Raw genomic sequence first — 14,173 nt, 5'->3', positions numbered from 1 at the left:
TATGCCCTCATAATTACACTGTTTGGTTAAATCAATAAGCATGCATGGAAGAGATAAGAAGTGGATACACAATTTTGGTCAGAAACTTTTAAAACAAGAGACTACTTGGAAACCCTGAGAAGAGATGGGAGGATAACATTAAAATGTGTCTGAAGGAAATAGGGTGAGTGTGTGTGGACAGGATTCATATAGATTTAGTATAGGGACTGGTGACAGATTCTTGTAGACAAGATGATGAACCTTCAGGTTTCATAAAAGGCAGGTCATTTCTTGACTAGCTAAGCAAATCTTAAGTTTCCCAGAAGTTTTCTGTTCCATAAGTTAATTAGTATATTCTTATTACTTGAGTTACCTATGTATACATGATTAATGATTTACTAACCTGAATGTCTATTTCAGACTGATAAAAACTAATGATGGAGATACTGCAAAATGCAAAAAATTCTGGGTGCTGCTCTTCACAAATTTCCTCGTTGTCATGAATGGACTAAAAAATTAACATTTTATATAAGGAATTTTTGTAATCCTTAATTTGTATTTCTTTATACAAAATATTATATATAAAATACTAGACAATATGAGGAAGGCAATGTCCCACAGCATGTAAGCTGTTACTCATTTTGACATCGGATTCTTAAGTTCATTCTAGAGCTACAACTCTTCACTTCACAATATAAATAACTTTCATTCACTCACAACTCTCTGGCACATTAACTTTAATTATGTTCAAAGTGATACCAACATCACAGCAGTTCCACTTGCCCTCTGGTTGGTATTTCATGTTTAGTTTCTTGTACAGTTTAGTACAAAGTGATATAATCATATTGTCCTTCATTGTTACTTCTTCAATGTTGTTAATAAAAGAGGACTTTCTGTTTATAGTTAGAATACAGTGACATCCCGTGTAACGTTCTTTAGGCGGCATCTGATTCGTAGAAAACCTAAGATGGAGGAAAACCTACAATGAAAATTATGTAACTGGGAGTGCTGACAATGAATATTAAAGGAGGGTAAGCTTAAATTAAGTACTGTTAAACTGGAAGTTCTCTGTATGTTCATTCGCTGTTATTATCATAGCTCATGGTATTCCATTTCTTGTGTATATCATGGCACTGCAGCCAACATAATGATCTCTATCTTTCCCTGCTGCATTTAAGTCACTGTGTGAATTACTTCAATAACACTTATTTGGCAGTACATATTGGTGCAGGATGTCAGAGTTGCTCTCAGAGCATCTTATCCTGGAGGCACTTCCGTTGGTTCAGCCAATCAATTTTGCAACTTGTCTTTCTGCCTCGCTATTTATTCTGTTCTCTGTCTACCTATGTACTATTCATTATTTTTCAACGCATCCGGTAGTACAGATACCATTATATGTCACTCTATTATCCTGAATATTTTTTGTCTCTCTGCCTGTCTCCATCACTTGGTTTTCACTAAATTTTACATAAACCAATGTATTGATTTTCAGTTGTCTATAGCCCATTGTATGAGGTCAGTCAACATAGAACTAACCTGCTTGTTACAATTTTCACACATGACATACTGATGATCTGGGTAATCCTTTATCTCAAACATTCTTGTTAGAATTACATGAGACTGCAATATTTAATTTTTGTGGCTATTAAACAATTTATAACTCTAGTCTTGCATTATAACTGTATTGACAGCTGTCCTGTCATCATGACTTCTGTTGACAATGTCAAAATAATAGTCATATTACATGAAATTATCTGTACACCATATCAGATATTCAGAATTTCCGTCACGTCAGAACTGCAAGATCTTTGTTCTCATGACTAGCTCTGGGTATTCTAGACATTTAGAATTCTTGTAGTTCCTGTCTGCTGGTCATGTCACAACTGCAGGATTTGTTGGATGCATTTTCATTGATGAAAATCATCTGTTCATTATCTCAGCAAAGCTGAGTAAAGACCGTTAAAGCGCTGCAGAACGTCTAGTATCACCTGTATGTCATAAGTCTAAAACTGTAGGATCTGGTTGATCCATTCCCTAAATTCAGAGATGCGTGTGTAGACCCCTGGCTGGTTTGGCTCTGCACAACCAATGCCCCATGAGATGACACCAGCCAGCAACCAACGCTTGTCAGGACGCTGGATTACCATGGGTCCACCAGAATCACCCTAAAATATTACATTTGTATTAACTAGTACATTAACTACTAGATATCTGGGGTGGCCTAAAAATTGTTATTACAAATCTTTTTAAAAATCTAACTGTTATCATAGAACTAATCACCTGAATACATGAGTACATCAAATATGACTCTGAGAATGAAAATGGTAAAACATAGTGTTCTTATAATGAATCAACTACTGTCACGGGGTTTTACGAAATCATTAATCAGCCTACTGCTCACCTCGCATGAATCAAAGCCACCTTTCTTCCATCCTGCACAAATGAATATCTCAGGAATGTGCTCAATGTAGCCAGCAGAGCGGTACATGGTCTCACACAGCGAATTATTTATCACTGGCACTGATACCTCCTGCAGCACACTAGGCAGTGGTCCATCTAAGAACGAGAAAGTACCAGAATTAATTCCCTCTGAATTCTTGCCATAGAAATGAATTCTGCAAAGAAACAAAAACCCTTTCTTTCCAGCTGATTTTATGATGGGGAATACGTGCTTCAAGGGAAAGTCAAAATGTTATGATACAATCATAACAAATTAAACAACCTCTTATTCTGGAAAAGTTGATGATGAGAAAAGATGTTCCAATGACCCTCTGAGTTAGGGGGCTCTTGTTAAGCTAGCACCTATAAAGATCTAGGACTAAAGTACTTAAAGTATAGTGAAAAGAAATATAATCAGCGATGCTTCGGTGTGAACGACATGAAATGATAAAAACAAACTTGACCACAGAACATTTTGTGAATATCTAATAGGATACTTGAAACATTTAGACTTTAATCTACTGAAAATTATGATGTAGAGACAATGCCGACAAACGTTTGAATGACATATATGAAGTGATGTATAAATAAAAGGTTAACATAACATTCACAGAACTTATTTTAGAAATGTACAGAGCAGTACTTCAAAAATGTCTTGCTTTACGAGCCTCCACATGAGGTACTGTGCCAGTAGGCACATTAGAAAATCAAATATAAGACACCATATATAAAATTACTATTGGTTATTCTCAGCCATTCCACACAGAATACAGGATTGAGGCAAGTTAATAATAGAAACACTTAACCAATGTGCTAAGTGTGCGTAGAGTACAGTATATTTGTACATCCACGACACTCACCCTCATACAAACGACCCCAGCCTGTAACGTAGGCTGTGTGACCCACAAAATTGGTGTCATCATGGGGCACACAGACTGGCAAGATGTTGGGTTGGAATGTTACTGGTTCATAGAAACGCAGCAGAGCCAGGTCATATTCAAATGTCCTGGCATCAAACTGAGGATGTGAAGCCACGATCTGCACACGCCGCTCCTGGTACCCATAAGGTTCCTCTTCAGAGCTGAGATCATGTTCTCCGAGCCGCAGCAAGAGGTCACTAGGAGGCACACTGTCACATAAAATTAAAGGTAGAACTCCAAGCAACAGATCAAAATTTCATTCCCAGTGAAACTTGGATTAGATTAAATTCAGATAATATTAGCTAACTGTCAATGTAAAATCGCTTGCCTTCCTTTCTACTGTTACAAGCTTCAAGTAACAGAGCTGTACATATACAAATATAAAGTCACGCTGCAGAAAAGAGTCACAGCACGAATTCAAGTAATAATGAGCATGGAGAGCAGGTACAGATAAATGAGTACATTATGTCTGCTCCAAAAATATTGCCTGTGTGAAAACCTTTCCAACACTCCAGGTTGAAAATGTTATACAAAATTTAAAAAAAAAAATCAATAACTACAGAAAATTAAAATAAAAACAATATCTTGGTTCCAGCGAGGCAAGAATACTCACTTCTCCACGCAATGTGCCGCAGTGATGGCCCAGTTCTCATTCAGGAGTGCTGCTCCACACTTGTGTAGGTATGTGGAGGTGCGCCACTGTCGCAGCGAGATCTAGGGAGTATATATTTTCTGTAGCATTTTACTTTCAAACATGTTTAGGATGGTTATTTCTCTTAATAGACTGTTTTACAATATTTGAGTTATTTTATTTTGTGCTTTACAGAGCTAGGTTCTTTCAGAAGCAGTTGCGCCACACTGTAGTTTCAAATGTCTTATTTTCTAAACAGTTTTTAAAAATATATGAGACCATTAATGACCAACATTTCACGACTTCATGTTCCCTAAGCATCCTTGTTCATTGACCAAAAGAACATTCAGAATGATACAGTAATGGCTCTCAACCTTTCAGATTTATATATCAGGAGTGAGCTTATTGAAGACTGTTACTGTACAGTACAAATAATAGTCTGTTACAAACATGTTTAAACAGGTGCACGTACAATACAAAATTAATTTCTTTCTGTTATTAAAACTTATAAGCTCTTATATCACTCACATTGAACACCCCGCAATAAAAATTTACATTTAATGGATTTTGTAAGTAATCTAATGTATCAAGGATTTAGGGCATGTAACACTGTTTAGCCTCCCCAAAATTCTGTACCTTCCCTGTCTCCCCTTCACCAATCACACCACATAAAATGTGAAAAAAAAGTAAAAGTGTTAATATTGCTGTCTTCAGAGTTTTGACATTGTATAGTCTTGTAGTGACTCCTGTCTTTAAGATGGAGGCAGCATGTTCCTCTGAAACGTTGGTAATCACCTACAAGATTACACGGTGTCAGAATCCAAAGAACCACAATCAGAACTCAGACCTCATACCAAAGAGTAGCAATTTTTACCTAAACGATTTAGTCGCTAGAGAAATGAGAGCGAAAAATCAAAAAGGTGAGGGTATTATATAAAGCTGTCTGAACAGGCAGAAATTAAGATGAACTATCGCTTGAGGAATAATGTCAATAAAGCATACACCAGCACTTACCTGCCACGGCCATTTGCCAAAAGAAGATTTCTCTCCGCCCACGATACGGGATTCTGGGAACAATCGCCGACCGCACACTGAAAGGATGAGGAATGTCGTGTTAATGGAAGCTGCCATCATCCCTCCCGCTACGAGGCGTGGGCGTCGGTATTTAAGCTACAGCCCCACCATTCCGTCGCTGGGGGAACTTTTATGAATTTGGAAGGAGAATTCGTGTCCAGATAGCTACACAGGAAGACCACCAAGCCAAAATAGACGGTGCCGGAGGGACTAGAAGGCAGGACTGTGCAATGCGATGCTGTGTAGTTAATTTTCAGGTAACACTTGAATAATTCACAGTCGATTTGTGACCTACACAATTAATCCTGCCTAAACGCCAACACAATCTTCATCAGCTCACATCACTATATCGCAGTTTTCGGTTTTGGCGCCGCGTCAGAGCCGAGATGCCTCACCATGAGAGCAGTAAGTCATATTACTATGCCGTTGGCCTTGCTGGTACACTGACCGCTTACACCAATCCCAGTCAACGTGTAACTAATTGTTTATAATCCACTTGCAATGTGGTACGAACAACCGTGTTCAAAATTCGCTGCTAAAACGGATACATTCAGCATCGGACGGAGCGAGCAACCACTGCCAGCAGCAATTGCTCGGTTTCACTGCACCAGCGGTATCGTACCTACGGACTTTGGGATGTGGAATACAAGCAACGCGATGTTCAGTAGAGAAAAACAGTGTAATACCGGGTGCCACATAACTCGAAGCCCACCCACTGGCATGAGACGGCTACGTTCTGCGCGGTGGCTGACTCATTTACCGGAAGATTGCTCGCCGCCGCTGCTGCGGCATTCTCTGGTGACGGGGTTCCACGTTAAGTGGGACATGTATAATGACATCAATTCTGTCGGGTTATTTAGGTGTTTATTTAAGTGATAAGTACCCTCTGTCTTTAAATTGAATAGTCAAGGGGTGCCCAGTTAGGGCACATCCAGCCTTCTTACCAATGGGCGTCGAGTCGCTGCATACTAGAGTAAAGCGTCCAGGAGCGTGAAGTTCACTTCTCTCACTAGTGCCGGGGTTCAGAATACGTTGGGCTTTACTTTCACTACGCTTAAACTCATTTGCTAAACAACTAAAATTTGTTTGCGTTTTATTTTAAACTCCTATCGAAATCAAGAACGCTGTGATGTTTATTGGATTTGTGCACAAACCACAGCCTTTCCTAACTTAAGGTACTATCCTGGAATTTGCCTCGACGGACAGAGTAAAATAATCTGAGCCCAGCATCTCCCGAATATGAAGAAGAAGTACTAACCTCAAGACCGTGACATTCAGTCATGAGGTACCAATTTGGTCCTGCCAAATCTCTTTCGTCTGAACTGCAAAACCCATGTTTCTTCATAATCTGTGCTCCGCAACCGGTGTGCCGCGAATTTGTATAATAAATTGTACATTCGCAAGCTATAGGGCCGAGGAAGATAAATGTAATATTTTGTCTTTCGTAATTGGATGTCGTAATACACACGCACAAACACATTGGTTCATTGTCTATGGTTCCATTCAGCAAATGTGTTTTCATATGCCTGCATTCGCATAGGGCAAGGGTTATATAAAGGTACATATTTATGGTGATGTATAGTTAAGTACCCCCTTTCCGTGAGATGAAATTAGGATGTGCCGAAGGAGAAAAACATGTTGTAGAACATTGATCTAAATAAAAGACACATCGCCACTATGCGCTGTGCTGTGTAATGTCTCGAAGATATTTCTGCGTCACAAATGGTGGAAAAGGCATTCTGAAATTGTAAGATTTGAGGTTTTCACAGCGGTGAATATGAAGATTTCTGTATTCTGGGTTGTTGCGCTGTGTAGTCATCAGGGCGATTCATCGCCCTGATGACGGAGCCAGTATGACCTCTGAAACGTTGGTAAACATCGACCAGACTACACAGCGCAACAACCCAGAAGACAGAAATCTTCATACTCATCGCCCTGATGACGGAGGCAGTATGACCTCTGAAACTTTGGTAAACATCGACCAGACTACACAGCGCAACAACCCAGAAGACAGAAATCTTCATACTCATCGCCCTGATGACGGAGGCAGTATGACCTCTGAAACGTTGGTAAACATCGACCAGACTACACAGCGCAACAACCCAAAAGACAGAAATCGTCATACTCATCGCCCTGATGACGGAGGCAGTATGACCTCTGAAACGTTGGTTAACATCGACCAGACTACACAGCGCAACAACCCAGAAGACAGAAATCTTCATACTCGTCGCCCTGATGATGGAGGCAGTATGACCTCTGAAACGTTGGTTAACATCGACCAGACTACACAGCGCAACAACCCAGAAGACAGAAATCTTCATACTCATCGCCCTGATGACGGAGGCAGTAGGACCTCTGACACGTTGGTAAACATCGACCAGACTACACAGCGCAACAACCCAGAAGACAGAAATCTTCATTCTGAAATTTATCGTGGCCGATTTCTTTCATATTGTCAACCGTTGTCAGTTTCTTCATCGTTTTATGCCCTTCGTGCGCCATTCTCTTTTCCATTCTCCCAATAAACAAATTACAACAGTTTCGTCACCCACATTAGAAGACTTCTAGAAGTAGTCTGACTGACAGCATTTGTAAAAATAAATTCTGCCATCTAACTTTACACTGCGTTACACATACGCATAGTCGCTTAATCATACACAAAATACTGTTATTCATATGTATTTATTTCCAGGACACAACCTTTCCTTTAAATGCTTCAGCAATTCATGTTTCGTCGTCAATTTAAAGTCGGAAACATTGGGATAATTGTTAAATGAAGACAGAATGTTGTCACTTGTTTATATTAAATTGCTGAAATGAAAACTATGCACCCTTCACATAATGTCAGTTTAACCAATTTATCGATATCTTTTATAATTGCAGTCTTCTTTGGTTTCTTCTATAGGGACGATTTGAATTCGCTCGTGGATTTGTAGTTCTTCCACGCGTCGTTCCGACTTGACAGGAGGAACGTCCAGCTGATGAACTCAGCAGCCGAGTACGCGCGTAATGCAAGTTTTTTGTTTAGATTTTTCGACATTCGTACGTCAGAGCTGTCTTTCATCAAAAACTCATACACATTCAATAGGCGAACTTTTTCATCCTTTGCGAACTGGCTTAAGGAAAGTCTTTGGTTACAGAGTTGTCAGATCAGTTTTTGGTACTGACTTTCCCCTTTTTTTGCGGTGTTTCTCGAAGTCCTTCTTTGCGACTGCAGGGTCAAAGCAGGTCACTACCATTTCCAAACACACCGTATGGCGTCATCTTACCATTTTTCTTCGCTCAGATCGTGTAACTAATCAAAACATGTGCAACTTTTTCAGGTTTTGCACATTATAATGCACAGCGAAGCAATGTTTAAGTTTTGCTCCACAATTTGTTAAGAAGTGTTCAAGTGAAATGATCGAGATTGGAACACAGCCTTCTATGACGAGAAATAATATAAAATAAGTTATAAATTTTGCTTTCAACTCAAATAACAAATTCTATCGAATGATTACTAAATATACTACCTGAATAAATTCGTTTACATTTTTATTTATTCAGGTTACTGAAACAATTTTTTCTGGTAAGAATGTTAAATATGGAATGAGTGAAACTGGAGTTCTTGTTTGGCCGAGTACACTTTGATGCTATTTATTATTTTGTGTGTTGTTTTATCATTCAGGCGATGGACAAAGTTGGGTAAATTTAATAATATGAAAATGATTTTTTTTTCCAATTTGAACGAAGAAAAGAGCTTATGGTTCGGATTGTCCGTTGTTTGAAACCTACTGCGGTGGCTCGTAGGCAGAATACTTACCAATAAAATTACGTCCGAAATATTGCTTCCTGTGCCACGTATAGATAAGCATATTGGTTTAACGGAAAAGCTAATATTCTTCGATTAGTGTTTAACGGTCTCTTTAGGTTAACCAGCATGATTGCACTCAGATTTTCTCGTGCAGTCACGCTGTGGCCACCTGGTAGCTAGCCTTGGAAACATACGTTGAGGTCAATGTTTCTAGACCTGGGTTCGATATGGCTGCAACTGTCTTCTGGGTTGTTACGCCGTGCAGACCCGTAGATATTGACCAATGTTTCTGAGGTGTACGGTCTCCATCATCAGGGAAGTCACCCTGAAGAATTCCTGACACTTCGGTAACTTTCTACGAGATTACACGGCGCTGTATCAAAAAAGACATCTTCACACTCACAGCCGCGAGAACCTGATATCTCATAACGCGTCTCCAACACAAAAATTAGTTGGTTAATGCTGTTAAGGAAATACTAGTTGTTTATACTGAGAAATTAATAGTTGTTCAGTGTCAAGGAAGACGGCATATATAGTAACCACTGGGCTTAAAATTTTAATGTGTGATGTAAAATATATACAGGAAGCGCATCTACATTTTCCTACATTTTATCGCAACTGACAGCTGGAATTCTTCGTCAGGCAATTAATTACATCCATTACAAGAAAATAAAGTTTAAGACTGTCCTAATAATTCCTTACCTTGCACGAAGTCGGTCATGTTGAGGTCAAAGTCCTGCGTGGCATTCGTTGTCGGTGTGTCTTCACTTGTCACTTTCGACGCATCGGTCGTCGAAACTGTAACTTCCGGTCGAAAAGTAGTCCGTGTCGTTGTCGTCGTCATTGTAGTAGTTATAAGAGTTGAGGTAGTGGTGATATCTGGCGGTATGTCCGGTAACATGGAGGTCGTTGTTCCTACGGCAGGCTGACTAGTGTTATTGTACAGCGCTGAATCTGAAATAACATTTTTTTCTCCATGAATCTGCAAAAGTAAATAATTGTGACGTGCCAGAACTGCAAAGAAGGTGAATATTACCACTCTGTACGAAAAAGAGCTTCATGATATCGGAGCACAAATTCCTTCAGCAGCTACAGAAAAGAAAGGTGACTGATGACAATAAACCTAGCACTGATCAAAAATATATACAAAGATCCGAGTCGTAACTTCAGGGTAAAGGAATTGATAGATAATCTTTTGTTAGGCAAAGCGGAACAGTCTTGAAACTTTCCGATCACACCTCGTATAATCTGAAATGTGGTATTTGTCATTTGACTTTCAGTCTCGCTGTTTTGATATCACATGATATTAAACAAACTTAAAATGCGATAACTGTATGCATTTAATAAGCTAAATATAACTAAAAGACTGTGGAGATAAAGAAACGCCACTGAAAGGCAAACTACTACGTGTTAGACAGGATTCCTCTAAGTCCATGACCTGCAATATTTCTACACTAGCGTCATCTACCGGATATTACACATAATCGTTATGGATTTTCTCCGTTGCTTCGTTGGATGAAGATTATTGTGAGGCAGTGACATAAGTTTTGTTACTTGCGTTACTGCATATATAATCGACGTATCTTTGTCACGTAATCGACCATCAGGTTAACTATGTGTACGTATTAATTTTATTCTATGCCAAAATAACGAAATAGGTGAAAATATTAAAGTTGTGACTTAATATTGCAGTCACCACGTTTCTGTATTTTCTATATTCGTTAATGGCAACGAAGCAGTTCGCTAAATTGCGTAAGTAAAATTAGTACGCCATTTCGCATCGTCTGCGCATGTGCATCACTAACCTAACTTAGCTTATCCTAACGCAGCCTAACCGAACTCAACAAAATTTAGCCTCCTTGCAGCTGACGCCCGTCGGCAGGAAATTAGTAAACCTCAGATCCTTCTTCCGTAATAACTATTTTACTTACCTACTTGCGACGTGCTGTCAACAGATGGCGGGTGCGTGGTTACATTTATCAGGATCCAGCCATCAGATGCCGCAGTGGTCGTAGAGGCTGACTCTATTGCAGGGACAGTTACACAATTACAGATCATTAGTTTGTTGCTGTCTTTGCTACGTTAATGAGCAGCTGCTGATGAAATATGAAGCACTTATCAGTGGTGATTACTGCCTTGCTGAAACTAGCACATGATTACAATGGCTTAGTTATTGTGATAGAACTGTAGGTCTAATGACACAGACTTCGTATTTCTGTTGGAAAGTTGATGGAATGGAAAAAGTACAAAATGAACCAGCAGTTCTTGAAACATTTTTATTTCATCTTCCTGTTTTGTTGATATAAAATCCCTGCACCTTCTCCCTTCAAAATAAGAATAGTTGTAGTGCAGTGTAGTCTGTTAGACGAAGTCTGATATAACATTAATGATGTTTCATAGGTGTTTGCTGCCTTCATCATCTTCTTGATTATAGAGGCAGCAAGCGCCTGTGAACTAATTTTGATGCAAAATTCCACGTACCTCCAGTCCAGTCTTTATAAGCTTCCTTAGTGGAAGTACCGTAAGATTTAAAACGGATCTATGAATTTGGAGATCATTCAATTACACTGATTACTAATGGAAGTGCCCTGGCAGCGCACTTCCAGCCACTCAAAAATATTCACCACTAGAAACATAACCTGACAAAATACTTACTTCAATCACAATTTGTAATGAGATTTTGTTACGTTTGATTCCTCTAATCTCAGTAAAAGAAACTGTATGTATTGGTAACCGAAGTATGTTTAAAAAAACATATCAACCCAGAAGACAGCCATCTTTATATAGTTGTTGCATTATATGACAATTAAGATTTTCTGTTTTAATACTGTCTTACGTGTGTAAATCGAAGTATCTAGTAGGCCGTGATCTCACCTGTTCGCGGCGGTTCCTGCAGCAACGTCCACGTGATCAGCGATGCCGGCGCAAGCGTCGACGTGGTCGTAGTCTCTGCCGGACTCTCAGTTGTTTTTATTGTTGGTTTCTTTGTAGGAGGTTTGCGGGTTGTTGTAACCACTGGCTTTTTCGACGTGGTCGCGGCAGGTGGCTTTGGTTTGGTTACAGGAGGTTTCTCTGTGATTTTCTGGGAGGTTGTTTGAGTCACAGATGTTCTTGTGGTTGTTTCAGGTGGTTTGGCATGTGTCACAGGTCTTCTTGTGGTTGTTTCGGATGTTGACTGAGTCACAGGTCTTCTTGTGGTTGTTTCTGATGTTGACTGAGTCACAGGTCTTCTTGTGGTTGTTTCTGATGTTGACTGAGTCGTAGGTCTTCTTGTGGTTGTTTCGGATGTTGACTGAGTCGTAGGTCTTCTTGTGGTTGTTTCTGATGTTGACTGAGTCGTAGGTCTTCGTGTGGTTGTTTCTGATGTTGACTGAGTTGCAGGTCTTCTTGTCGTGGTCTCAGATGGTTTTGTTTGGGCTGTAGTCTTTCTCGTTGTATGATCGAGAGGTGATGATTGTGTCCCAGCCCGTGTGGTCGTTGTATATGGAGATTCTGTCTGGGTTACAAGCTTCTTTGTCGTAGTTTCCAAAGGTGTTGCCTTTGTTGTGATGTCCTGTGTCGAAGGCTCCCTTGTCGTGGTTTTCAGTGGCTCTGTCTGTTCCGTGACAGGACGTCCTGTTGTCGTTGTATATGAACTTGTCTGAATTACAGGTTTTCTAGTCGTATTTTTCGGTGGCGTTATCGGTTTCTTGGTTGTTGCTGTGGAAGGGCTTGTTTGCTGTGTCACTGGGCTGTCTGTCGTGCCAGATGGTCCTGTTTGAATCACTGGCTCTCTAGTCGTTGTTTGTGTAAGCAATATCTGTGTAACAGGTTGTTTCGTCGTAGTTTTTGGAGGTTTGGTTGGTTTTGACACCGGATTACTAGTTGTCTGAGACGTCACCTGTACTACAGGTTTTCTGGTAATTGTTGTAGTCAGCTTGTCTGTGGTGAATGGTTTATATGTGGGTAGGGTCGGACTTGCCATCGCTGTGCTAGTAAAAATCGTACTCTTTCTTGTCGTAAGAGGTCCTGAAGTCGTAATTGTCGTCGGACTCGGCGTAGGCCTCTTTTCTGGTACACTCGGTTTCTTTGTCGGCAATATTACGGGTCTGATTGGCTTGACGGTCGGCTGGTCATCGTCCTCGACGTTGTTATCGCTGTCCTGTATTGACTGGAACGTAGACAAATAATATTTGAACTCGGTCGTAGTGGTGACTGGCAACACATTGTTGTCTTCTGTGTTTGGAATAGAAGACCCGTTTTCTTCCTGCAGGCGACAACAACTCCCGAAGTAGAATCTGTCTATGCAAGTGCCCAGGTGCGTACCATTGGCTTTCATACAGCCGAAAGCGAACATGCACACTCCCGTTTCTCCAGTGCGTCGACTTACACAGGGAAGATGCCTGATATTGCGGCCAGATCCTATAACATAAAATTTAAGTTCTTTGAAAAGGGAAGTACAACTCGTGTATAAGTTGACCATTCTTAAAATAACCGTCACCACAGCATTCAGGAACTTAACTGCAATTAACGTCTTTGTTTTCAGAAGGCACTCTATGCTCCACTACTGTCTCTGCTCATTCGTATTCTTTTAACTTTGGATGGTGAAGCCCATAAGGACGTTGCGGAGGAGGAAGTGAATGACCTTGACATGACAAATTATGTGGTCCATACCACAGACCTCTTCCTAAACAAACTTCACTCTCAGTACATGTGGCACTTGCGCAACTTTTTTTGTACAGTTAATATTTGAGATAAAAGTAAAGCTGTCACTGGTGTTTTGCTTAACTATGCACTACGAAGAGCGTTTACGGAATTTTAAATTAATACACTTCCTTATCAGTCAATCACACCAATTTCGACAACATTGTAATTACAAAGGGATGGCCACCAGAGTATAGACGGAAAGAGATTCTTCACAAAAGCAAGAGTTGAAGTGAAATCTCCACTCATAGATCACACATTTCGTGGCTTTTGGATCTGTGAGGGATGGTTGAAGAAAGACGTCAGGAATAAGGAAGGTGCGGCGTAACGGCACGGTAAACTTTCTGCGCTGACCGATCGGGAGGTCCATTTGGCATGCCGCACTGAGGCAGTAGGTGTCCTTGTGATATACAGTTATAGGGCTGTATGACACACATCACACACAGGTACACTTGCCTTCCTTATGCGTGCCCGGGCGGAGTGCCAGTATTAAACGTGTGTCACTTTTACAGACTATTATTCCAATGAATCACGAAAATGTGACAGTCACACTTAGAAGCTGATATAACAGACTGATGTCCCGCCTTAATCATCATCCACTAACGATTCCACCTATGTGGATTGTCGTGTGACAAAGCTTTCTCCATTTTTCTA

General features: G+C 40.2%; 1 protein-coding gene across 3 annotated transcripts in view; it reads right to left on the bottom strand.

Annotated features, from left to right (window-relative positions):
• Positions 1–305: 305 nt before the first annotated feature.
• The window catches only part of Np (serine protease notopleural), a 31,877-nt gene continuing 18,009 nt past the window's right edge, over positions 306–14,173 (bottom strand). For all 3 annotated transcript variants that reach the window (XM_022063932.2, XM_087343828.1, XM_087343824.1), the window contains exons 3-10: positions 11,711–13,237; positions 10,768–10,860; positions 9,539–9,790; positions 4,984–5,060; positions 3,952–4,052; positions 3,279–3,547; positions 2,381–2,535; positions 306–2,144 (exon numbers count right to left, since the gene is read on the bottom strand). In XM_022063932.2, the coding sequence (XP_021919624.2) occupies positions 1,983–2,144; positions 2,381–2,535; positions 3,279–3,547; positions 3,952–4,052; positions 4,984–5,060; positions 9,539–9,790; positions 10,768–10,860; positions 11,711–13,237 (2,636 nt within the window). In that variant the 3' untranslated portion in view covers positions 306–1,982. The remainder of the gene's footprint in view (positions 2,145–2,380; positions 2,536–3,278; positions 3,548–3,951; positions 4,053–4,983; positions 5,061–9,538; positions 9,791–10,767; positions 10,861–11,710; positions 13,238–14,173) is intronic.

Source organism: Zootermopsis nevadensis, unplaced genomic scaffold, assembly GCF_977971745.1.
Source record: "Zootermopsis nevadensis isolate Lab colony 2312 unplaced genomic scaffold, Znev_1.0 Znev_ptg000001l, whole genome shotgun sequence".
In the NCBI taxonomy this organism is placed as follows: domain Eukaryota; kingdom Metazoa; phylum Arthropoda; class Insecta; order Blattodea; family Termopsidae; genus Zootermopsis; species Zootermopsis nevadensis.
Note: the sequence above shows the minus strand (reverse complement) of the source record. Positions and strands in the feature narration are given on the sequence as shown.